Below are 27,186 nucleotides of genomic sequence, written 5' to 3' on the forward strand. Positions count from 1 at the left end.
TCTCCAGTTTTATTCAAGTGATTAATAATAAAAACATTTGACCAGAATAGGACTTAGGGCTGAAACTTGTACCACACCACTGCTGGCCTTTCTCCAGTAAGGCCACTGTTCTTTGAGCACATACATCTGCCTCATCATCCAGCCCACACAGCTTCATCTTTCAGGTATATCTGGACAGGCTTTGTCAAATGCCTTACTAAAATCAAATACTCAGTAAGGTAGATTTCTTTGGACCATCTGTGTACACTTTTCCTCCTTCCATCTCAGACTCTGAGAGCATAGGTACTATTTTTAAATTCTCTCTTAATTAGTTCCTCCTTGTTCTTCTGCAGTCTCTGGTTTCTAGGCTACTACATTTCCTGAGTAGATCATCCCCAGATGAAGTAATTTGAGTTTCCCCAGCTTCTTTTAGAAGGACCCATTGTAGAAAATGAAATACATGTTAGCCGAGACAGATCTCTCATTTTATTTGAGGCTTATGTGTGTGCACACAAGCATGTGTATCTCATGGTGCAACAGGACTTGAATTACAACTTTGGAACTCTTTGCTCTTATCTATCTATTCAGTATCTCTGCCATCAAGTCAGAGCTGAGATTACTCATCACTTTTGCTGTCATCACAGACAATTAGGATTCAGTAGAAGGAGACAGCCTGAAATTTAATTCTAACCAGCAGCTCAATCCAAACTCCCAAAATCTGGCTGGGATGGGGTGGTAATGTGTTTTGACAATCCAGTTAGTGAAGGAAGAAGCGCCCCCTAGGAAATCATAACAAAGAGTCTTAAGCAAGACTCCTTTCGTTGACAACTTTATCCAAGAAACCACCTTCCCTGTAGACTTTTCTAAACTTTAGACTAATCCTCTCCTTGCCACAGAAGTCCTTTTGTTGCGGGAAATTGTAAGTGACCACAGGAGTGACAGGCCTCTGCAAGCACCAGCTCTGTCTCCAAAGTCTTTCAATTGTTGTCTCCCGTCTGTCCTGTTCTCCTTCTGGCCCAAGGATCACTCTATCAAATAACGAAATGAATGAAATTATTCAGAAGTTCTCTTCTCAGATGATTTCAATCTATGTCTAATTTTTGAGCCAATCACTGTTAAATTCTAGGCAAATGACAGCATCAATAACCTTTCATTGCTTTTTCCTCAAGTATTATGCACTGTTGCCTTGGACATCATATTTAAAATATTCCACATCACAGGTGGTGGTATAAAACCCTTGGTCCAGTGTGGAGTTAGATTTGAAGCTTCTTAGTAAGTGGAAGCAAATTAAAACGGAAACAGCAATACAGGTAGTCCTGGAAGTGAATGAAGAATAAAAAAAATCAGAATCATGAATAACAGATTGAGTAAGGAAAACTGTTAAATATTATTGCAAAGTTATTGATGGAATTATATATAAATACAGATGGATAGATAGATAGAAAAGGTGATAATAAATTTTACCAGAGGCAGCATCTTACCCCTGGTAATCAAAATCTATCTCCAAATGTACAAATTATCGTTATACCTCACCACACCCTAACTATTCAAAACACACCAAGCTTTGAAATAATATGTGTAAAGTGCCTGGCACATGGTATATATCCAGTAAATTTTAGTTCCATTTCTCTGTTGTAGACATTAGCATACAGTTTTTCCATACCTGAAACTGACATTCTGAGGATCTTTTAAGAGTCTTAATTTTCAGGCATTGCTGCTAGTTATAAGTCCTAATATCCCAATTTACATTTTGAATCTCCTGAAAAGTGAATATTTTAACATAAATTCAATTTAGTGGAAAAGATTTACAGGCCCCAAGTGTCCATGTGATTACCACTTTTAGTCCCTAACTCCAGCACTCCCAGATTTTGCTGATCCCAAGCCGTTTATTAAACAGTTTAATTGCTCCAGCTTCTCCCTGTTGTGGTTCATCTCCTGTGGGTTTTATCTCCTTACATTAGTACCAAGGGCCCAGGGACATCGGGAGATTACTCCAGTGCACATTCCGCCTGCCCCCTCCCTTCCTCAACGGCTGACACAGACGCCAAGTTTGTCACGCTGCTTTTAATTGATTTTCTATTGTGACCAATTTACATCTACAGGTAATGAATGATTCTTTGCGGAAACTGACTGTAGTTCAGAGAGGCAGGGTAAGCTCCCTACCTCCTGGCGGCTTTAGTAAAACAAAATAACAATAGAAATAATTGTTATGTCTTACGGGGCACCACCATCTGAGACCATTTCCATCAATGTCTTTGATAATTTTATGAAGGGCAAATCCTAAAGTATACCCTGTTCTCATAACTGGTGGGTTTAAAATGGCATAATTACACAGTAAAATTTCTGCTCTAGAAAATATTTTACTTGGGAAATACCATGTTATGATTGTATTGCCCATTGTAATTCCAATTTTATATCGTCAAAATATAAACTTCAGTATTTCATAAAATGCTCTGACGAAGAGCTATAATTCTAAACTTCCCTGATCTTTCCAAATTTCTAAATACAATGATCTTAGAAGATCCAAAAGGCAGACGTTCTTGATGCGTATATGCCTTTAACAGAGAAACTGGCAAAGAGCTGAATTCTGCCATGTGAATGACGTCGGGGCAGGGGTGGTGCAGGGAGTATGCCAGTCATTACCATCTAGGCCCCAAAAATTCTGCTAGGAAGCACGGCAAGCTGTGGTTGCCAGATGCGTGGCCAAATCATAGGTTAATGACTGTGGACTGGGATATGGCCAGGGTCACTTACAGGGCTGGCTGGCTGGCTGTGTGCATGGGTCTCACCTTGATTCCTCTATCTAGATTGCTGTCCCCTCTACCCACCACGGAAGGCCCAGGATGAGTGCTCTTGTAAGATCTAGGGATGTCTATACTATGGTGGCTTTTGGAGTTGTCCCACCTGGCTTTCTGTGCCTACCAGCAGAACTCTTTAGGATATGGTAGCTTTGCGGAAATCCTCTACAGCGCCCCTTCCTCTTCAAGATTACCTTGGAAGGCTGGGTTGCCCTGGGCTGATGGAGGAGACTGCTGAGAGCAGCTGAGTCTGTGACATTTGTGGATGGGTCCTCCCTTCCTATCAGGTCCTCATGGTTCCCAGAGCCCACCCTGGAGAGGACTCCCTGTAAGCAATGGTGCAAAAAGGTGTAGCCTAAGAAGCCTGTAGCAGTGATGACTGGACACTCGTAGGCCTCCGAAACCACCTCCTGGGTGGTGCTGGACTGAGCCAGGTCTGCTCTGGCACCTGCGGGCAGGCTAGGTGGTAATTTGCATTTGCAGTACTATGGTGACCAACCGTCCTGGTTTACCCGGGACTGTGTCACTTTTGGCACTGAACATCCCACATCCCGGGACACCCCTTGGTCTCGAGCAGGTGGGGACAGTTGGTCATCCTGACCTCTGATTTTGTCCTATCAGCTGACAGCGAGAACTACGTAGTTAAGGGAATTTAACATGTCAGTGGAGTCCTGTATTCCAATGTGTCAGCTCAAGGCCTTACAGTGACGTGTAAGGGTTGTCTCAGGAGTCCTATCAGTCCCCTGGCGGTGGGAGCTGATGCACACTGCCATCCTCCTTTCACAGCCTGTGAGGCCTAGGCCTCTGTGCCCAGAGTGGGAATGAAGAGCCGAGCCCAGGACAGAGGTGCTCTGAACCCATGAACCAGGTCTTCACTGGACAGTGGTTGATTTTCAGTTCCATCCATAAGGAGCCACACAGTTGTAACCACTTACCTGGAAAATCTTGGTGATCTCGCCCTTTCTTTTCACCAGCATTTGCTAAACCCAGCTAGGTGGTGACCTTTCCGGTAGGAGGCCAAAAGGTCACACATTTCTGGCTTTAGCCTCACTCCTGAAACTGTAAATAAAGACTCCACTGTAGGGAAGAAAAGAGAAAAGCACCAACATATTATTTCCTGGGATCTTTCACGGTGTATTTTTTATGTCTGTTGTAATATTTGTCACCCGAAGAGACATCAAAATGTAAGCCAGACTCATACATCAATAATTTATACTGACTCATGGATAACTCACTTTACTGAATAGCTGTCAAGTGCCTCCTATTCAATTCACTTCAATTCAATTCACTTCAATGCATATTTACCAAATGAACACTTGGGTAAAGGCACCTTGGTGCTGAAGGTGGTCAAAACAGGAGTAGAACTGGAAGCCACACACACACTAACAAGGGCCAAAATCAAGCCAAGGAGTCTGGACACGAGTCCCAGTGGTGACAGGCAGTGAGCATGGTGCTGGGCTAGATAATGTTTTGGAAAGTTTCAAATTTCTGTTACATTAGATACATTTGGCAATCCATTTAAATAGACTCTAAGGTGCAACTTTTGTAGATTAAAAAATGTTTTTGAAATATATGTATATTACCTATGCCCTCAGACTCATGTATTTGGTTAGCTCAGAATGCTGACAGTTTGCATTTTTATAAATGCCTGTGTTTGTTAAATGTGTGTTGTCCCTGGGTGCTTTACTATGCTAAACTTATGGGCCACATCCTCTAAAAGTTAACATTTTAAGGGGCTCATCTGCAAAATGGGGATAAGAAAACTTGCGGGCAGATTGCTCTCAGCTTAGAGAAGATAATACGTGCCAAACGTCTTGGGTTGCTCTGATACACCATATATCTTTAATAACCAGTAGCCATTGTTACAAGCATTAGCACAGATACCATCTGAGAAAAACATCCGGGGCAACAGCCACATCGTCACCAAAGCACATCCACAAAACCTGCTCAGGACATCCTTCCACTTGGGCACTGCTTTTCCAAGGCTCACAAGCTGCACAAACTGGGTTGCTCTAAATACCACACAGTTTCACAAAAAAGAGAAGCTCCAGCTTTGGTGCACCGAAAGCATAAAATGCCGTAATAATATTGTTTGCTGGAAGCTATTCACACCCAAAGGGAAGAAATAAACCTGCAATGCTGACTCTGTCTTGGCTACCTTGGGTAAGCTGTGGCCCTGACTCCTTCGGTTTGGAGTTACATATTTGCTAGACTGGAAAGGGGAGACCTCAAGTCTTGTTGATATGCATAATGTATTTTCCCAGGTACATCATAACGCGCAATTTTGTAGTCTACTTTCTTTTAGCTCAGGTCATAGTGTAAACAGTCAAAGAGTTCAAATAAACCGTGCATATTAAACTTTACAGATTACTCTCAAATCGACTCAAGTCCAAACCATTCTGGGAACGTCTCTCAGGAAGAAGTGTCCTCTTACCTTGGGGACAGTGGCATGAAGATGTCCCTCAAAAGCAATAGTTCCTCAATAGCAATGAGGGAGGCGGGGGGCGGGGGGAGACGGAGAGAGAGAGGGAGAGAGCAAAAAAGAGTGAGAGAGGGAGGGAGAGAAAGAGACAAAGACAGAGAGAGGGAGAGAGGGAGAGAGAGAGAGGAAGAAAAAGAGAGATGGGGGTGGGGGTGGGAGGAGGATGTGTGTGTGTGTGTGTGTGTGTGTGAGAGAGTGAGTGAGAGAGAGAGAGAGAGAGAGAGAGAGAGAAACATGTGGCAGAACAGTGCTGGGAAAGCAACCAGTTAATCAAAGGGATTTCAATTTGGCCATGGACTGCCCGACTCTCCTTCCCAACTCACAGAAAAAGAAAAAGAAAACAAGAGGAAAAAAAAGAAAGAAGGAAAAAAGCAGCCGAGTGGTTCTCCTGCAGCATCTCACAAATGCAAAACCCTCCATTTGCTGACTCCTCATTAGCTTTCTGAATCTGACAGCATAATTATTGCAGCTGCTTTGCGCTTAGAATAAATAAATACAAAAGTGGGTGTTTAAAAACTTTTTGAGAAGGGAAATTCAGTCATCTAGACAGTCAGTAGGACAAGTTTATTTAAAACTTTGAGATTCTTATGTATTTAGATCATTTCGGAATGAGATAATGAGATAGTTGTCTTTCAGTCTAATTGAGTTCCTAAGCTCCTGGCTGTTGGCTGTCACCGCTTTCAAACTTTGCTTTAACTTTCCTTCCTTTAGAAATCCGATCCTGGTGTCTCCATTTACTCTTCCTGGGCTGATAACCTGCTGAAGTCTCAGTGCACTGGAGTGCAGAAAGTGACTTAATGGCATTGAGCAGCTAAATAACCTTTCACAGGAAACAAGACAATCAAATCTCTTCTACTTGCCTGTAATGGCTGAAAGAGAAAGCACAAGTTGAAAAGAAAGCTTGGAAATTAAACCATCATTTCAAAATGTCTTGTAATTTTCCTTGTCACGTGGTTTTCGTGCTACTCTTGCACATCATCAATCCATCAGCTGGAGTTGCTTAGTGCATTTAATTATTCATAGTGCACACAGCCTCCGTGACTGAGCGGTAATTTTAGCTCATGTGTGTGTATATAGGCTTCATATCTTCAAAGCCCAAAGGATCGCACAGTACTTTAAATTGAAGTTGCTAACTAACATGGAGTGCACTTAAAACTCCGACCAGGGGCACAGCACACATGCACTTCCGATTAAAGCAGAAGATCTTTCCGTTTAAAATTAATTAGTGCCTATTTATCTCTTCCTCTCCCTCCCTCCTCTCATTCTCCCAGGAGGGCATTTATGTGAACCCTTGAAATCAGTGAGTTAAAAGCTTTATAAAATAAATATTCTGTCAATCTGGGGTGCAGGAAACTAGTGTTAACCCATTGTGCAGATTGAGAAATCGAGGTTTATGAGGGCCAACAATGCATGTGATGCTGGGGGAAAAAAGAAGAAAACTCAAGTTTTTAAACTCTCAATCCAGAGCTTGAACTCCCTGTACCATTTGTCTTACTTTATTCCTTTAAACAATAAAGGCAATATAACATCAACATGAAAGAAAACTTTGAAAAAAGGAAAAAAATTACCCATAATTCCCCTCAACTAGAAGAGCATTTTTATTTTTGTACTCTACTTTCCAGTTTTGTTGATATTCATAATACATTTTCACAGGTGCATTATAATATGGAATTTTGTATCCTTTCTTTTAGCTTGTGTCATAAGGTAAACATTTCCATACTACCCCACACTCCTGTGAATTATCGTTTTAAATGGTTACATAGTACTGTATGCTGGGTCAATATAACAATATTTATCCAATCAGTTCTCTTGTGTTGAATATTTAGAGTTTCTTTTATCTTTCAGAATTAAAAAAAATTATAGACAACACCACAATGAACATTTCTATGCATCTAGGGTTTGGTTTTTTTTTTTCTTTCTTTTCTGTTCAATTGTTCCTTTGGATAATTTCCAGGAACCAAAGTATAGGGTTGAATGTTGTTAGCATTTTTATGGCTCCTTATAGGTATGGCAAAATGCTTTGCAAAGGTTGCCCCAACTTACACCACCAACTGCAGAGAATCGTTTTACCACAATCTTCCCAGCACTGGGAGTTAGGAGTCATTAAGTTGAGGGAAAAAAATAACTACTTTAACAGTTATTTGTATTTATTTAATCACTAGTTAGACTGCCTATTTATCCCATGTGTTGGTATGTTTTTTTCATTTCCTTTGCGTAAATTGCTATTTTGTGCCTTTACCCAATTTTCCATTGGATCCTGATATTTTTCTTACAAAACTGAATAAGTAATAGTAAGGGAAAAACAATAACCAGCACTGATTGAGAAATCTTAAAATCCAAGGGTGACTGTGTTACAAACAAAAAACGAAAAAAAAGAAAAAGAAAGAACAAACTAAGACCAGATGACATTAAGGATTAAGGAAGAGGTCAGGGGCTTGAGTCTTTATTAAACATAAAATTGAGCCCTCTTAATTGTGAGATATTGAACATGTTACCTGGGAACATGTGACATATTTCCTGGGAAGGCTTTAAAATAAACATAGAGCATGACGAGAGAGTGCAAAGGTCACAGGGCTGGGAGTCAAGATCTTGGTTCTAATCCTGGTTGTGTTACAGTACTAAATTTCCCTGTGATCTGTAGCAAGCAGTGATGAGAAGTGGAAGACAGTGGCTTGGGAGTCTGATTTACAGTCAAATTTTGCCTCTACCACTTACTAGCTGTATGACTTTGAGCAATTAGCCTCCCTCAGCCCCAGTTTTCTAATATGTAATATGAGGATAATAACTCCAGATTTGAGAGTTAGTATCTAGATTGAATGAGAATTTATGTAAAACACATGGACGCCCAATAAATGGCAGCCGCTATTCCTCTTCTCTGGGTGTTAGGGACTCATCTATATAACGAACACATGGAATAATGAGTCCCAAGATCCTTTCCTTGTCAAAGGGTCTCTAACTCTTTCCTGAAGCATTTATCTTTATTTGGAGATTCTTTCAGTCCACGATGCTAACAAATTTAACCAACTTAAGCAGTTGGTAGAGCTGAGGGACTTGGTTTACCCAGACTTTTCCTACCAATGTTAACTCTACGCAACATCTTAAGCCACGTCTCAACCCAGCATCTTGTATTCTAACGTATGAGAGTGGGCAGAGGACAACACTGAGCACAGAAGGTAAAGAAGTGTGTTACGGAGGACACTTCCTGACTTGCTTCTTAAGTACTGATTCATGGAGGATTTCAAAGGTAGACAGACTGAGTAATATTCCATTGTATATATTACTCCGCCATAAAAAGAAACGAAATTGAGCTATTTGTAGTGAGGTGGATGGACCTAGAGTCTGTCACACAGAGTGAAGTAAGTCAGAAAGAGAAAGACAAATACCGTATGCTAACACATATATATGGAATTTAAGAAAAAAAAATGTCATGAAGAACCTAGGGGTAAGACAGGAATAAAGACACAGACCTACTAGAGAATGGACTTGAGGATATGGGGAGGGGGAAGGGTAAGCTGTGACAAAGTGAGAGAGTGGCATGGACATATATACACTACCAAACGTAAAATAGATAGCTAGTGGGAAGCAGCCGCATAGCACAGGGAGATCAGCTCGGTGCTTTGTGAACGCCTGTAGGGGTGGGATAGGGAGGGTGGGAGGGAGGGAGACGCAAGAGGGAAGAGATATGGGAACATATGTATATGTATAACTGATTCACTTTGTTATAAAGCAGAAACTAACACACCATTGTAAAGCAATTATACTCCAATAAAGATGTAAAAAAAAAAAAAAAGGTAGAGTGGTCTGAGTTAGGTTATAAACTCCTAGAAGCAGAATAGGATTGAGAGGCCTGGCTCGGAATCTCCCTTCCCTCTTCCCTACGAAACCCAACCTCCGAAACCTGGCCTGTGGAATGACAAAATATTCTGGTTAAACTTTGAATAGACTAGACAATAAAAGCAATAAACAGAGTAGATTTGAAATCATTAGCACACAAAGAGCTAAACTAAGCTTTGCTGGTACATGTTAAAGAATGTTTAAATTGCTGCAAGAAGGCATACAATGATGAGGACTAAGACCTAGGATGGAATATGAGTCAGGATTGTACTTATTAAAGAGAAGATACCTTCAGATAATAGCAGATGGCATTCAGAGGAGGATGACATTCCTCTCCCTGGATATCCTTCCTCCCCAACCATCCAGACCCTGTCACCTTTCAAGACCCACTCACAAAGCCATCCTGGACCCCTACAGCTGGAGTTTAATCTCACCTCCTTTGAACTGTCAGAGCACTTCACACTTGGTCTACGGCCGTTTATATACTTGTTTCATTTCCTTAAGGACTGTAAGCTCTTGGAGGACAGAGTCCATAACTAATTCATTTTTGTATCCCTCAATCTCATATCTAATAGACCCTCAGTAAATCGTCCATGAATGAACTGGAAAATAACTCTCCCAGTATGTTAGAAACCTGAGTCTAGTGTGGGTCCATAGTCTCAGAGATAAGCAAAATAATTGGAATCGGTTCAGAATAGAATAATGAAGCAAAATAGCTAAAAGGTAAAATAAACAATCTATATTGGGTATGTTTGGTGGAGGTCAAAGGAAGTCAGCCTAGAGAAGTGAGCTTTAGAAAGTGATATCAAGGGATCTTCAAATATATTAAAGAGATATTATTAAAAGAAGTCCTGAACTTCTTTTATTGGAGCAAAACAAAAAATTACTCAGATTTCGGGCTTCCCTGGTGGCGCAGTGGTTGAGAGTCAGCCTGCCGATGCGGGGCACGCGGGTTCGTGCCCCGGTCTGGGAGGGTCCCGCATGCCGCAGAGCGGCTGGGCCCGTGAGCCATGGCCGCTGAGCCTGCGCGTCCGGAGCCTGTGCTCCGCAACGGGAGGGGCCACGGCAGTGAGAGGCCCGCGTACCGGAAGGAAAAAAAAAAAAATTACTCAGGTTTTAATGGAGCAATATGAATCAGGCCTGCTGAAGAACTACCAGAGTATAGATACTAGGGTGATGTGATGAAGGGTAGAGGTAAGTGCCATGCCTTCTTCCATCCCTGTAGGTACCAAAGTATATGATGACAAGAAGGACTCTGGTAAATTATTTTTACAAAATTACAAAATCAATTGCAAGCTTTTAAGTTGTAGGGGTTTTTTGTTTTGTTTTGTTTTTTTGTTTTAAGATGCTGAAACCTGTTTTAAAGGAGAAGGGGGATTTAGACCAGGAAGGAATGGGAGAGACTCACGTCTGGGATTTAGAAAGCAAAATGGGACCAACTCACAGAGAGAGACAGCCTTTGATGTCCTGACGATCAAGGACCATGGCTTAAGGACCAGACTCTTAAATCACGTGGCATTTACTGCCCGAGATAAAAAATACTTTTGTGGATCAGTGTCTGTGGTTCAAAATGGCTAGGTTCCAAAATCAGTCTTAACTTTCCAAGGGTAACATTTGGAAGGCTCCTTGCAAGAACGGAGTGGAGCCAGTTTCTAGAAGGGGCAGCTTAATGATTTTCTACTCCCCTCACTCTCAAGTCGTTAAGCAGCCGTTCCTTTCCCAGAGCCCAAGTTCATGCTGAGGGCAAAGGGAATTAAAGGAAGAAGCTGAACCTGCAGCTAAGATTAGAGAGTTGCCAAGGGCCTAATTTTAGGTCCTAGCTGCCCCAGCTGATGTCCTGCACTGCTGGCTCATCCGTGAGGACCACAGGTGTGGCCGTAAGCAGATGACTTGAGTGGGTAGAGTGTCTCCCAGGCCATCTGCAAAAGCAATTAGCTTGCTGTTGGGTGTGTTTTGAGAGAGACTACCAATTATTTCTCCTTCAACTAGTGTTTCTTCAGGTGTTCAAAAGTCAATAAGGGAAAATGTCAGCGCTTGGCAGAAATTCCCACATGCTTGCCATTCTAGTATTCATGCCTCTCCACTTAAGAATGTGCTCCGAAAGGGAACTAAGCCCAGAATTCCTGGATTTTCGTGGCAAGGGACCCCCCGATTTCCTCTGGCCATAAGCTTACTGCCACAAATTAGGGACAGTGTTGTTTGGGACCTCTCGGCTTCGTGAAAACAGACATGGATGGATGAGAGCAACCCTTGCATTTTGTGGGGAATTTCTGTGCCCTGCTTCCGCTGGGATTTAGGCTGTCTTTCCACTCTTCACACGGTTCCCAGCCTCAGGTTTCATGCTTAAATTGTCTTCGTCAGAGGGCAGACAATAAGAGCTGGAATCTCCCAGATCAAAGGGGAAACAGAATATATTTTAAAGTGACAACTTTGTTATCCTGCAACCGGAATAAAACCAGAATAATAAAATAATACAAATATAACCCCGTAAGTGATTCCATACTGCCACCAGAGAGCAAAATTTCTTGCATAATTATGGCAGGGAAACTCTCTTTACACACCACTCACAAGAGCATGTCTTATTTTTGCACAGTTCTTATGCCTGGGGCAGCCCACCCCTTGGATGGAGACTCTGTGTCCCTGAGGGTTGGGAACTGTGATAACCGGCCGGTTCTTCCTGTCTGCAAAGGAGGCTCTTAATAAAGGCTCATTGCCATGGACAATGAAAAAGTAGGCTGGCACTGCCCGGCCAAGGGAGTGCACCCTTAGAAGACGTGCCCTTGGTGAGGGCCAATGTTCTCAAGGTACACAAAGTGGCCCCAGTGGCTGCTCTCTCTGACTCTATTTTTCTTTCCAATAATCCTGGTACCTTTGCTTTCCCTGTCTTCTTGTCCACATCCTATCTGTCGATCTGTCTCTAAACCTATTTCTGCACCCCCCCCACGCACACACACACACACACACACACACACACACCCCGATCTGCCCCCCTTCCCCTGTCTGTTGGCACTGGCCCTTTCATCTTCTCCCTCAGGGATTCGAGATGTCGCTGCAGGAAGTGCTTGTCGGCCGAGGCAACAGCAGCAGAGCCCTGTGGCTTTGACAAACCTCATTTAATTGGGAGGAAGCCAGGAGAATTTGAAAGAACTGAAACATCCACGAAACTCCTTTTATCAGGCATAATTTAAACTCTGCATGGAAAAACCCCTATATGTATAAAGAAAAGTCAACTTCCCTCCTGCTGTGAGCACTCCTTGTCTCCCCGACAGCACAGGCAGGCTCCTGCAAGATTCCATCTTTTCATTTTTCTAAAAGTGTCAAAGTAGATTTGGGCTCTGTGGCTGGGTGAACAGAGAAGGAATACAGATTGGTCCCTCTCCTACACCTGCATGTGCACGCACACACACGCACGCACACACACACACACACACACACACACACACACAGAGTCCCTGTGTTGGTGGCTTTGCTTCAGATGACCAGGATGAATCAAAACCCAGGTTTCTAACAACACATCAGTCTGCACAGTGATTTTCTCCTAATTACTCTTCATCAAGGAAAAGCTGGTGCCCAGAAAACTTTGAAGATCCCCAGTGGTTCTCAGTACACAGAATAATAAATCCTGGAGGAGGGCCCATGGGAGAAGTTTCTTTAAATGGAGAGAGGGAGCGTGAATGTGTGTGTGTGTGTGTGTACACCCCCAGTGTGTATACTTGCCTGAAGTGGTAGCTGGAAGCCCCAAGCCCAAGAGGAGAAAGCTAAGAAGGGGGGATCTAGGGGTTCAGACTGGGAAGAGGGGATTGAGATGGGAGTGGGGGAGCGGATGGGGCTAAAGCTTGGGGTGAGGTACCAGGAAGGGCGTAAGAATTGTAGGTCTGGTGGAATGTCCTTTATTCTACCCATATGCCAAGCCACGTCCCTCCCCTCCTTCCAAATTCTACTCCAGAGTCACCTCCAGTCTCATCCATCTTACTTGAGTTATTCTAGTTCCTCCAAAGAATTGCCTTTAGCGCACACATATTCTCTGAACATCTGTAGCTGATTATGTGCAGACTTTAGCTGTTTAGATATGATTTGTGCTAATATGTGTATGAGGGTGTCCTGTTTCCTCTTCCTCACCCTCTTTTCCTCCCACTTCATAGGATCCTTGAGGTCAAGGACAAGCCTCTTTTTTCCCTCAAATTTTATAGTACTTAATATGTTCTTGACACTTGATGGCAACTTAATAAATACTGATGACCGACTCTTCTTACAGGGTTAAGCAAGACATTAACCCCAGTTGTATGATTATGGTTATTTTTGGAGATCCTAAATGACTCACTTTAATAATAAAATACCTCAAGAAATCCCAAACTAAGAGCTTTGGGCTGATGCAGGACAATGTCCCAGTTACAGTGGAGCTGCGTTTGCAAACCCTGGAGACTTTGGCCAGACCACATGCCTAAGCCTACTGAACAGTAGCTCCCCACCCCATGCCCATCCTCGCCCCATCACACCCCCCAGCCCAGGACCCTCCCCCCAGTCTGAGCCCCTAGACCTTCCTTATTAGCTTTCTTCTCTCTGGCTTAGGACTTCTAAAAACTGTTTTCAGTTGAATGCTGGATGTTTTCAAAGAAACTCCACCTAAGGATAGTGCCCCGCAAACAGCCGGGGCCATGACTGCACTGCCCACAACTTCTGCACAGCCTTTCCTGGCCACGTTCTGAGAAACATGAGGAGCGCTCCAGCCGCATGATCTCTCAGAAGTTTTCAGGTTTGAAGGATGACTTCAGGCCCAGGCAGCAAAGCTGATTTCAGGTTAACTTGTGCTTCCCGTGAGCGTCCAGCCTGGGAGGACGCTCCCCTCTCCCCATGCCCCACCCCGTACTTCCTTGGGCTGCATCAGATTACCAATCAAGACAGGCCCAGCTCTCCTCTCCTGATATATCCATGTCACCTATCATCTTACTCTACTGAAAGAGAAAAGGGAGTTGTTAGAAACTTTGGTTTTGCTTCTCCTGGCAGATGCTAGTGAAAGCAAACTCAGAGGCAACTTGCATCTCATCCAATTTCTAAGAGTAAGTGAGTATATGGGAAATGTTTGGATCATTACAAGGAGATCTGTGTCACCTCAACCCTCAACTTTTGAGTTTTAGAAAATCGCAAAAAAAAACCTCAGGCAAGATTTGAACCCATCTCGCTTCTCCCAGCTCTAAGCTCACTTCTGGTTGCAAATTCTATAATTCTCCAGTGCACTGAGAAAATACTTAGACACCGAGACTTATATGTGTACATGAATACACTAAACACACACACACACACACACACACACACACACACACTCCCTTGCTTACCATCAGGAAGTTGGTGCAGCTGAGCAGGCAGGGCCCTGAAATAATTGTGAACCAGTGCTTCCTGGGCGGAGACACGGTCTCTTGGAAAGCCTTTCAGCATTTGGGAGGCCAGGTCTTCAGCTTCCGGAGCCCTGTCTAACCTGGAAAAGTGAGAGAGAAAAAGAGTTTCTCCAGAGGGCTCACTTCTGAAAAATCAAGGGGGAAGGAAGAAAAGCAAAGAAAAGGAGATGGCTAGAAGAGTTTCAAATAGAATTTTTCTGAGACTAGTAAAGTTGATGGCAAGTTGAAACTCTTACCTGTCCTGTTACTAAGATTAAGGGAAATTTTCAGCATTGCCACCATTCAGCCCCCACCCCCGCCCCCTCCACCGTGGCTCTCGGTACCAGGTGTACATAAAGGACCTGGAATTGTAATAATAGAAACAGAAATATATAATTAAGGATTCTTCTTTGAGGGACACAGCGGCCTCTAGCAAGCAGAAAAGCCCAGATGGAAATACGTTCCAAGGGCGGCAAGCACAGAATCCTAGGAGGGGAAGAGGGAAAGAGGAGACTCTGGAGGGTGAAACTTGGGTGGAAAAAACCCTTATTTACAGTGTTTCTGAAGCTCAGCTCCCAGGGTTTGTCTCTAAGAAGCTCTATTGGTTTCCCCTGAGATAGAGCATAGGCAAGAAAGATAATTAAGTACCCAAATTACAGTAAGGACAAATCCTCAAGTTGACCTTATGTTGAATTATAAATTTGGAGTTGAGCAAATCCATTAGCTGAGCAACTACTATGTAGGCGGTTGGATCTGGGAGATGCAGGGAAGCTCTCTTCTGGCAGCTTAATCTCGCAGAGGAGTCAGACACTAATCAAATGGTCATACTAATGCATAAGCACAATTGGGAAGAAAAAGGTCCAGACTTGGGAGGTGGTCAGGGAGAACTTTCCTGAGGAAGCAGCATTTGAGCTGAGAGCTGAAGACCTGGGGCAGGGGAGGGGCAGGCGTTGCAGACCCCCAGGGTGGGAGGGAGAAGAGTTATTTTAAAGAAAGGAAGAAAGGCCAGTTTGCTGGCCTGGGACAAAGAGGAGAGGGGCCTGATACGAAGCTGGGGAGGGTGGCAAGGGTCTGACCCTGCAGGCCCTGTGGGTCTTCCATGCTTCCTATTTACTTACAGTGGCTGAAAGTCTTTGCTAATCTAGTGCCAATCATTTAAGTACACCCATCTCTAGAGCCCACAGACAGGTTTACAAGTGGAAAGCACAAGACAGAAAACTGTGCTGATCCCGAGAGACAGTTAACTGCCGAACTGATGCCTGACGTTCAGAATTCAGTTGCATGGCCATGCAACTCCCCAGTTAAGCAAAAACAGGTGAGCTTCCTTAAGGTTGAATGTACATACCAACCTGAAGCGAGAAACAGATACCCTTTCCCTCCCCAGGTGCCATGATGCAGTGATGCAGGAAGCCCTGGCCCAGAGTTGGAATTTGCCTAATTTTTGCATAAGATTTGCATAAAAAACTTTCAGGTATCTGACTCCCATGACATAAAACTGTTTCTGCAAACAGATAACTAACTCTACCCTCAAACTCAAGAGTAAATGCTTCACAGACTTAAAATAGAGAAGAAATCTGCATATCCCCGTCCTTGCAAATTTCCAGGCCAGCTGGAAGAGAAGGGAACCAGGGGTGGAGGCCTGCTTAGTAGTTTGTGGCCTGAAGTGCTGGCAGGTCTTTTCTCCACCTAGGGTGCCCTGCCCAGGTGCAGATTTTCAGGGCCAATGAAATAGGAGTCCAGAGTGCAGAAGCTGGTTCAAATCAGCAGGACCCAGGACCCGTCTGGAAGGAGACTCAGGGAAGATCCGTTTTCATTACAGGGTGGTGGAGTGGGATGCGTGCCGAAATTAGGGCCTGAAACCTCTCTGAACTTCCGGGGGTGGGCGGGTTGACAGGTGGTTATGGGGGGGGGGAGGGCAGCGATGCATCCACCTCCACACTGCACCCCAGTCAGAGATGTGTTTCCTCGGCACACTCCCACCCAGCTTGCTCATAACAACTGAATTGTTACAGAACTGCTCTGGAGAAGGGGCTTAGGAGCTGCGATCTCATTGGGCAAGGAAGGCTAGGGGACTTGTTCCAACCTGTGTTAGCTCGGGCATACATACTGGTTTCATTTAGACTGTATCTAGGTGGGGTGGCTGCCGAAGCCAGGAAAGGCTGATGGAGCTTACGGGGCTTGTGGGGACACATAGAAGCAGAGCAGGCCACTTCCGGCAGACAAATGAAAGAAAGGAGAGTGGGAACCGGTCAGTAATATGGAGACTTCTTCTTGAGGACTTTCCTCTTCAACTAACCAACCTTCCCCCGACCCCACCCCACCCCCCGGCCCCCGCCCTCCCCACGAGGTTGTGTCAAGGCTTTTAGTGGCGTTGGGACTTATTTCAATCTCACGGCCTCCAAACTGTGACCGCCACCACCTACTTCTGCTCCTCAGCTGGCAGAGGCGGAGTTCACGCATGAAGGCTTTTCCTCGGGTGAGACAATTTCACATTGGTCTTCCCCGTATAAACCAAATACGTGCCCTCCTGACTACCAGCCTTTACTAGTAGCATAGTAAAGGCTTATAGTAGGACCACCTGATCTGGACAAGCATCCTAAGAGTCTCCACCTTGCTATGATCTCTTATTTGGGAGCTGAGAAAAGAGCCCTAGGGATACAGATGTTGCTTCTTTGGGCACAAATGTTAATTTACCTCTATGTTTGTATAATTCTGCTTCTTTCTGCCATCTATAGTCTTGTTCACTATCCATTGCCTTTATTGGCACATTTCTACAATTTTCCACCTCCTCTAACTCCTACCCGAACAATTCTTCACTGGTTACAACCCCTGCTTTGGAAATGAAAGTTGACATGAAAAGCGAACATCGCAAAATTAATTTGCCTACTAGCACACTTCCATATAGGTTAAATGTTAATAGATATTATTTGTTAGGCTTGTGATATTAGCTATGGAACATGCCAGGAGTACCTTGCAAAGTTAAGAGAACCTATCACCCAATTAATGGGAGTCTGTTAATAAAGACAAAGAATCCTCTGGTGAACCTCTCCTACTAGTAACATTTCCAGAAGTGAGAAGCGTTCCACTGCCAGAATAATACGTTTGTTGTAGAACACTTAGAAAATGCAGAGAAAGAAAACTGAAGCTATCTCATCACTCTGAGATGACCCTTTTCACTCAAAGATAATCACCATTGCTTTAGTGTTTATTTATTCTTTAGTCCTTTATTTTTATACAGATATATTTTTTGTTTTACAAAAAAATGGGATCATACTCTACATGCTGTTCAACCTACTTTTTGCACTTGACTGTCTTGATCATCTTCCCAGGACTTTGAATAGCCTTCCGGGACATAGTTTTAATGACTGCAGGGCATTTCACTATGTAGCTATACCATAGTCCACATAGCCAAACGCTTATTGAAGTTGTTTCCTTTCTTGTTGGGGTGTAAGGGGCTACTATTAAAATCATGCTGTGACAAATATCCTCAAAGATAAATCATTGCGTACTTGTGCAATAATTTCCTTAGTATAAATTCTGGAAATTGAAATTCCCAGGTTGAAGGATACTATACAACATGTTAAATTTTTTTTTTTTTTTTTTTTTTTTTGCGGTACGCGGGCCTCTCACCATTGTGGCCTCTCCCGTTGCGGAGCACAGGCTCCGGACGCGCAGGCTCAGCGGCCATGGCTCACGGGCGCAGCTGCTCCGCAGCATGTGGGGTCTTCCCTGACCGGGGTACGAACCCGTGTCCCCTGCATCGGCAGGCGGACTCTCAACCACTGCGCCACCAGGGAAGCCCTCTAAATTTTTTGATTATCAGCTAGTTGTCCCAATTTCCATTTCCACCAGCATTCCGGGAGAGCTCCCGTCTGTGTGTGCAAAGAAAACAAATTCATTCCAGCCAACCTGAATTGCCACGGGCCCCACTGCTCATGATAGTGGTAAAAGGATTACAATTGTAAATCAATCCTGAAAGATGTGCTGGGTGTGAGGACATCCACATTTAATTTTAGAAGTCCAGAATAGAAACATGAACAATAAAAAGTTACTCAACATATCTGGAATCTGGTGGCTCTCAGGGGCCTAGGCAACAGCCTTGATTTCTCTGCACAGCCTGGCTCTGAGTATAAAACTCTCCCACTGCCATTGCTGCCAGCAGGTTGATGGGGGAAGGGCTTTATCTGTTTGCAGCACAAGGCTGGTCACGGTGAGTTCAGCTGGGTTCTTTGTTGTTTTCCCCTAGATCCATAGAAAGAGAAAAAGGGCAGGGATAGAGCGGTCACTTTCTTTTTTCCAATTTTTCAATTTGTTTTTATTTTGAAGTGATTTTAAGTTTACAGAAGAGTTTCAGGAGTAATAGTTGTATGTTTCACTAGCTTCCCCTAATGTTAACATTTCAGATAGTCATAGTAAAATTATCAAAACTAAGTAATTAATAGGCAATGTTATTAACTAAACTGCAGACTTTATTCAAATATCAAATATTGGTTTTTTTCGATGGTGACCTTTTTGTTGTTGTTGTTTCAGGAGAGTGGGTACTTTTTTAGTGCTGTCAGTTTAGGATGTGGTAAAGCAGATATCCCCAATAAGAAATATCTCCAATAGGGCTTCCCTGGTGGCGCAGTGGTTGAGAGTCTGCCTGCCGATGCAGGGGACGCGGGTTCGTGCCCCGGTCCGGGAAGATCCCACATGCCGTGGAGCGGCTAGGCCCGTGAGCCATGGCCGCTGAGCCTGTGCATCCGGAGCCTGTGCTCCGCAACGGGAGAGGCCACAACAGTGAGAGGCCCGCGTACCAAAAAATAAAGAAATATCTCCAACACTAGAAGGAAACAGCATCAGAGAAGCTGTCCTATAATTTCCTAATCAGTCTAACGAGTGAGTGTGCACTTACTAGGCCCCTGTTAATCGCAATCCCATCAAACCCCAGACAAGGCCTCGAGGTGCATTTCCAGTCCGCTCACAGTTCCTCTGCTCCTTGGCAGAAATATTGTAAAAAAGCCAGTGACAACAAGGCTGCTCTTTACTCATCACACTTGCAACTTGACTCAACTGACAAAGCCACAGAGACCTGGGTACCAGATGAAGCCCAGCCCTACCGCTTACTTAGCTTGATGACTTTGGCCAAGTTACTGAACTTCCTTGAGGTTCAGTTTCCTTCTCTTTGAAATGGGAATGAGATTTGTGAGGCATAAGTGAAATAACATGTGCAGCCCCCTACTAGGCACACAGCAAGCATCCCACCTAACCTTAGTCCCCTTTCAATGACAAAGCCCTTCTCAGAGCCAAGAGTTTTCTCACGTGATGACTTAGGCCAGTGCTGTCTAATAGAACTTTCCGTGCTGATGGAAAAATCCTATTTCTGCCCCGTCCCATATGGTAGCCACTACTCACATGTGGCTATTGAGCCCTTCAAGTGTGGCTACTGCAACTGAGCAGCTAAATTTTTTTTAATTGAAGTATAGTTGATTTACAATATTGTGTTTGTTTCAGGTGTACAGCGTAGTGATTCAGTTTTGGGGGTTTTGTTTTGCAGATTATATTCCATTCTAGGTTATTACAAGATATTGGATATAATTCCCTGTGCTATACAGTAAATCCTTGGAGTAACTGAATTTCAAATTTAATTTTAAATAATGTAAATTGAAATAGTCACATGTGGTTAGTGGCTACGGTATGAGACGGCACATCTCTAGACATTACTCCTTGCTTTGAGAATCTGAGCAAAGAGAAGCCAGGAGTCTGAGCTAAGGCAGAGGTATTGCTGGGAACGAGGCAGTGGGCCGAGGTGTTGCCTATGGTCAGAAAAGCCAGCGGGATGTTCAGCGAGTCCACGTCCTGCTCAGCCTAGAAGGAAGGGCTGGCTGGGCGGCTACAGGTGCTTTCTCCTGCCATGCGACAGTGACAACAGCAGCAGTGCAGGGTAGTAAGGTGGCCTGCAGGTTTGGAGTTACCGTTTATTTTGGAAGCCAGTGGTGAAATGGAAGAAAGCCACAGGGCAGCATGAAAATCCAAATCCCTCTAGTTAGGGGTTAGGGAGCCTGACTATGCGGGCAAGAGGAAGTTTGCACGTCTTGCATGAAATGATAAACAGCAGTTCCCTGGAACCTGTCTCCAAAACAACGGGGAGTTTCAGGTGATACAGTGCGTTTGAAAATAAGAGTGCAGTGCGCGGACGCCCTGGGGAGAATCGTCCCTCCCAAAAAAAGATCCTTTGCTAGTTCATAGTTCTGTCTTCTGACCTATTTCACTCTTTGTGCTCTGATATCCACTCTCCGTGGAGGCTTTTTAAAGCACATGAACAGTAAGTATGGGAAAAAAAATCAAACAAACTTTGGTTGGGTTAAACCCTACCACATTTTCAGGGAAGAACAACGTTCAAACGTTCACTGAGGGTCTCTTTCTCTTCTCCCCACCTGCAGGAGGGTGTTTTTCTTTGACATTTGAGCCCCTTTCCCCTGTCTCTGATGTTTTTCTCACTGCCTTGTTTGTCTCCTCACTGAAGCAAAAAGAACAGAGCCTCGGCTAATTACTCTCAGATCAAATAATACTGGTTATTGTAATTGGTCATTGTCCGAAAACACTGAGTTCTTCTTAGCTCTGAGGTTGCCTGGCAAGGCTTAGTTAGCTAACTATTCTGGGAATGTCTCTATTATCTGTTTTACTTTGCAAAAGAAACCGGGGACTTGTTGAAAGCTGGTAATAAAAGTCTGCCCTGGTCCGAGCCGAGGCTGCGTAGAGAGGGCCTGGGAAAGCGTGGCCTCCATGAATCACGTTGTCCCCCAACAGCTGCTCAGTGACGTCATTTGGTTTCTGTGTCGGAGAATAATAAACCCACTAGGTCTTCTTACAGGCCAACGCTCCCTCGTTCTCAGGGCCTCGGGCAGGGTTGAGGGGCGCAAAACAATTTTAATGACCAAACTCACGGGAAGTAAAATGGTTCACAGAGAAAAACTAACAGACTCACAGGTGGCTGCCTGTCCAAGAGGCGTCTTCCTGGGGCTGAGGGCCCCCAGATCAAGGTGCTCAGGGGCTGGGTGTTCATCAGGTTGAGGCCCAGGGAAATGTCCCTTCAACCCTGCTGAAAGATAAGCTTTCCAAGGTGGTACTCACCGGTTGCAGACATTCTGAAGGCTCTGAGGCTTAGGCAGTGGGAACCATTCTGGAAAGCATACACAGACATGTTAAAAGACAAAAACAACCCTAAAATCCTGTTGCCAAAAATATTATTAAAATTCTAAATGCTCTTCTTGGCTTGGGGTAACAGGGAATTCAGTTATCAGGTAGGCAAACTAAATGAGTTTAAGTTTAAATGGAAGGTCACTATTCTGGGTTGAGTTGTGTCCTTCTCCCGAATTCATATGTCAAAGTCCTAGGCCCAACTACCTCAGAATTTGACCTTATTTGGACACAGGGTCGTTGCAGATATAATTAGTAAAGATGAGGTCATTAGGGTGGACCTTAATTTAATATGACCAGGGTCCGAATAAAAAAGGAAATTTTGGACATAGAGACGGCCATGTATAGGGGAAGACAAAGAAGAGACAGAAGGAGAAGACAGCATGTACCAGCCAAGGAGAGAGGCCTGAACAAATCCTTCCCTTAGAGCCCTCAGAAAGAACCAATCCTGCCAACACCTCAAGTTCAGATCTAGCCTCCAGAAGCAAGAGACGATACATTTCCGTGGCTTAAGCCACCCAGTTTGTAGTACTTTGTTACGGCATCCCTAGCAAACTAAAATAATCCAGTCACAATATTTAATGTCTGCTGTGTGCAGAACATGTGCCGGGTGCTGGGAGAATACAAAAGTAATCACAAGAAGCTTCCCCACTCCTACAGAGCTTACAATTCATTTGAGAGAACAAAACGTGCTTGCCCCACCCCCCTCCAAGAAAACTCCTGTGACAAATGAGGGGGCAAAGTCTTAAAAACTCAGAAGTGGTTAAAAAGTTAACGGGACCAATTTTATATGTCACTTACAGTAAAGGTGGAAGTGAATCCTGGCTTGAATAATCCAAAATGGATGATAATAAGATTTGTAATTTTCTTTGGAGCACTCTTTACAACATTACATGTGGATACATGTGTTTCTATTTTTTTTTTTGATACTGACACTATTTAACACAAAATAAAACCACTATAAAAGGAGACAATTTCTTATTCATTCAAGAAATACTAATTAAATGCTTACTCTATGTAAGGGTGCTAAAAGAGGCTACAGGGATGTAAGCTTATGCTGCTTATCAAATGCTTCTATTTCCGACTCCAAATTGAGAAAAGAGTATTTCAACTCTCATGTAAAAGGATGTTTTTGCTTTATATTTTCCTTGGGCCTGAAATGTAATTCTCTTGGTTTTAAAAGCTCTCTTCTTCCAGCTCCTATAGGAATGGAATACAGCAAGACTGTTTATCCAACAAAGAATTTAATCATAGTTGGGCAAAAGATGGTTTTGACAATACTGACCTTTTCATGTCTGTATGTATATAGAAAAAGCCCTGGAAGACCACTCACCTGATCGTGATAATGGTCACTAGGGCTTACCCTTCTCACTTCTATGCTAATTTACTTAAATTTATTTATTTTTAAATAAAAAGCACATATTACTTGTCTAACTTCAAAAATATGTTCAATTAAAGATGGACATTATGCTGTTAAGAGTTGTAGAATGAAAGCTGTGATCAAAGAACATGATTTAAGCTGAGTTTTCAAGGTCAGATGCAATCAAATGTGAACTACTCTGCTGGCAGTATTTTTTTAAAATGAATTTATTTATTTATTTATTTTTGGCTGTATTGGGTCTTCGTTGCTGCGCGCGGGCTTTCTCTAGTTGCGGCGAGCGGGGGCTACTATTCGTTGCTGAGCCAGGGCTTCTCATTGTGGTGGCTTCTCTTGTTGGGGAGCATGGGCTCTAGGCGCGGGCTTCAGTAGTTGTGGCTCGTGGGCTTTAGAGCGCAGGTTCAGTAGTTGTGGCTCAGGGGCTTATTTGCTCCGCAGCATGTGGGATCTTCCCGGACTCGGGCTTGAACCTATGTCCCCTGCATTGGCAGGCGGATTCTTAACCACTGCGCCACCAGGAAAGCCCTCTGCTGGTGTTTTATAGTCCCAGGTGGGCACTAAGGGAAGCACTTGCCTATACTGGTTATTTACTCTCTCTTCAGGTGATTGTGCCTAAATTTAAATAACCAGTAAAGATAAGAATACCTGGCATTTGTTCAGAATGTTTATTTCCAAACCACTTTTTGCTGCCTACTGACAGTTTTCCCTGGCTAAACAAAATTAAAATATTTCCTCATTCAGTCATATCCCAATTTCCAATTGATATAGTGAGATCCATTTCAATGCTCTCCCATGTTTTGTTTTTATGTGCTGGGGGTTTTGGCCTTTAGTATTTTAATACAATTGCTGGCTTTAGTGTTGTTCTTGTGGAACATGGGTTTGGAATTAGCTGAATTAGGGTTTGAACACTGAACCTAGGGTTTGAAACTACTGCTTCAAGTTCACTGTGACCTTAAGCAAGATACTTTCGCCATGGCCAGCCTGTTTCCATAACTCAAGTTGGAGGTCATAGTCGCCTCACAAGGACTAAGTGATTTGTTGAATTTATGGATGCAGTGAGATAACGAATGTAACGTGCTGGCCTCAGAGCATTAAGTAAATCCTATTTCCTTCTCCTTCTTTCTCTTCCTTTGAAAAGTGATGGGCAATGCAAACTATGTGTAGTTGGGACCTGGACTTGGTTTTTTTTTTGTGGTACGCAGCCCTCTCACCGTTGTGGCCTCTCCCGTTGCGGAGCACAGGCTCTGGACACGCAGGCTCAGTGGCCATGGCTCACGGGCCCAGCCGCTCTGCGGCATGTGGGATCTTCCCGGACCGGGGCACGAACCCACGACCCTGCATCGGCAGGCGGACTTTCAACCACTGCGCCACCAGGGAAGCCCGGAGCGAGATAATTATAGCTCCTACTGCACAGGGTTGTGGTGAGAATTACAGCAGTGAGTGAAGTATAAGTATTTCCTCATCCTTTGCCTTTTTTCCTTCTGCCTCTTTCTCTTGTTTTATGTACCATGTATTTCTCCTCTCAGGTTTCAATAAGGTTTCTGCTTATTGTTCTCCTTGGAAACCCATAATTTGCTGTTTCATTCTACTGAAATTCTAATGTGTTGCAAGCTTGAGTTCTTACAAGCCTAGCTTAATTTCTTTTGAGTTTTCAGTGTGGGCCAGAGGTGTGTGCCTTAGCTCTGTGGTGTAGTAACATGAACACAAGCCCAGGCTTAAATCTCCTTTCTGCCACTTATGAGCTCTGGGCTTTGGGGGAAATCACTTCACCTCTCTGGTTAAGTAACTCAGAAGTTTCTCAATCTGTAAAGTGGGAACACTTTTCCAGTTGCCTGGGAGAATTAGATAAGATTAAGCACTTGGCCTGTAGTAGGGGCTCAATCAATGTTAGTCTTATTCCTTTTTCTTTTTCTTCTTCTTGTTTCTACCTCTCATTTTGGATAAGCAACCTGGTCTCACACAAGTGGTCCTCAAGCCAAGCAGCACACTAGCATCACCTGGGAGAGTTTTTGAACCAAAAGGAGGCGCTGGCTTCACCCCACAGAGTCTGATTCAACGAGCCTGGGGAGGGCCCAGCATTGGTCGGTTGTTGTGTTGTTGTTATGTTTAATGGTCTCCAGATGTTTCTAGAGTGGCACTAAATGAGGCAAAGGACACTGGTCTATCAAGGAGGGCAGGGTCGACCAGCAACTCCCAGCAACTCCCACACACTTCTCTGGGGCTCATTTCCTCAAGTAGGCTTGTGAAAATTCAGTTAATCAATGTACATAAAAATCGCAGAACACCGTGTCTGATGCATACTTCACATGTTTTTCAAGGATGTGAAAGAGGAAGCATGATGAAGGAAAAAAATCATTCCTCGTAAATTCTACCAGTAGAGGTTGACTTGTAAGAGTTGGCCCCAGGGCTTCCCTGGTGGTGCGTGGTTGAGAGTCTGCCTGCCGATGCAGGGGACATGGGTTCGTGCCCCGGTCCGGGAAGATCCCACATGCCGCGGAGCGGCTGGGCCCGTGAGCCATGGCCGCTGAGCCTGCGTGTCTGGAGCCTGTGCTCCACAACGGGAGAGGCCACAACAGTGAGAGGCCCTCGTACCGCATAAAAAAAAAAAGAGTTGGCCCCAGGAGGCAACGTGACAACATTGAACTTGAGGTTCCGTGTCTTGCATAGACTGTGCCTGACTCTCTTCCCACACCTATTTTGTAGCTATGTTAGCCCAGATAGAGGATTGAGGTGTCCAGCGTCAGCCAGGTTGCTGGTTATGAAGCAGAGCCAAAGCCCAGCGCCCGTTTGTGGCCAGCCCTCTGCTCTTATGCAGATAACCTGACGCTGGGTGACCTTGCCTCCTTCCCATTGATTTTTCCCAGTAGTTAAACTGCAAGCGGATCAATGAGAGAATGATCCACAAACAGGCATTTTACCCAGTGCCATTTTAAGAGAAGTCTGTTTCTCTGGCTTCAGTAGCCTCTCAAATCGTAGGTCTGTAGGTAGCTTATTTCCCCTCTCCTTCCAAAGATGATGGTTAATCATTAGGCCAGATTCCTCTCCATCTCCTCCTTCTGCAGTTCTCTTTAAAGGAGTTCTCATTTGAGTTCAGTTGGAATTTGAGGCAGGAAGAGCAAAGTAAACTTTGCTTTTGTAAAAGCCAAGTTTAAAAGCTGAACATTTTAATTTCCCAACTGAACAGAGTAAGAGTAAAATGAGGGCCAAACTGTTGCTACCATAGTAAAATAATGCATTTTTTCATAAACCTTTAAGAAAGCTCATTTCACAACTGATTCAAGTCAATAGAGATTTGTTGGTTGGTTGATAAAATATCACCAGGACCATTTTGAGCCTTAGCTCAAAGTGAAACATTTTCCAGTTACTATAGTCTTTACCACAATCCCCCTAAGGTTATCTTATAGTGCGGTCTACTGAACTACACCTCTGGAATTTCCCCGAACACAATGCATTCTTGAGATACCATATATTTAGATAGTTGATAATGCTGTTAGCCTTACTGCGCTATCTCAAGCAGGAACTTTAAAGCGGCTTTGCAAAAATCTGTAGCTCTTCTACCTCACCCTCAGCCTCACCCCAGATATACACACTCAAGCCCTCACAGCTGCTCGCCTCCCTCTTCCTCAGGTAGCTAGCTTAGTCTTTTGCTCAAGGAGTCTGAACTTGGCATTCCTGTTTGAGTGTCATCGGGACACCAAAAGCCAGTGCTCTCACGGAGGGCGCTCCTTGGCATTTGAGCCTGGCACTTCAACTCTCATTGGGGGCTTATCACTTTTCTAACCCTGCATCAAAACTTCTTGTGGATTCTAAGAAAATATCTATCCTTGGAAGACTGTTCCTAAGGTAATGGTCTCTGGAGAGGAAGGGGAAGCCAGGCCTGGCTCCTGGTGCTTGGATGGAGAAGGTGGAGGCGATGGGCTCAGTCAGGAGTCTCCCCTCTCCCGGGGGCAGTGTTTAATGCCTGTCCACACCCACAGACGATGTTTGAGCTATAGCTTGATCATGCCATTCGGTGTCTATGGTATTTAATGACGCATCATTTGACAACATTTATCACTCCCCTGTAGCCTCTACAAATGTTTAAGGGCCACACGTGCAGGTGTTATGCTCAGTACTGGAAATGCACAGACGTGGTACTTGGTGCTCCCCCCAAGTTTACAGCCG

General features: G+C 44.1%; 1 protein-coding gene across 1 annotated transcript in view; it reads right to left on the reverse strand.

Annotated features, from left to right (window-relative positions):
- Positions 1-445: 445 nt before the first annotated feature.
- Positions 446-27,186, reverse strand: part of CDK15 (cyclin dependent kinase 15) — a 113,592-nt gene continuing 86,851 nt past the window's right edge. Inside the window, exons 15-18 of the mRNA XM_029225732.1 lie at positions 21,579-21,627; positions 14,427-14,566; positions 3,713-3,854; positions 446-1,295 (exon numbers count right to left, since the gene is read on the reverse strand). Of these exons, the coding sequence (XP_029081565.1) occupies positions 3,745-3,854; positions 14,427-14,566; positions 21,579-21,627 (299 nt within the window). The 3' untranslated portion in view covers positions 446-1,295; positions 3,713-3,744. The remainder of the gene's footprint in view (positions 1,296-3,712; positions 3,855-14,426; positions 14,567-21,578; positions 21,628-27,186) is intronic.

This window comes from Monodon monoceros, unplaced genomic scaffold (genome assembly GCF_005190385.1).
Source record: "Monodon monoceros isolate NGI ecotype Baffin Bay Population unplaced genomic scaffold, NGI_Narwhal_1 Super_Scaffold_16, whole genome shotgun sequence".
NCBI lineage: Eukaryota > Metazoa > Chordata > Mammalia > Artiodactyla > Monodontidae > Monodon > Monodon monoceros.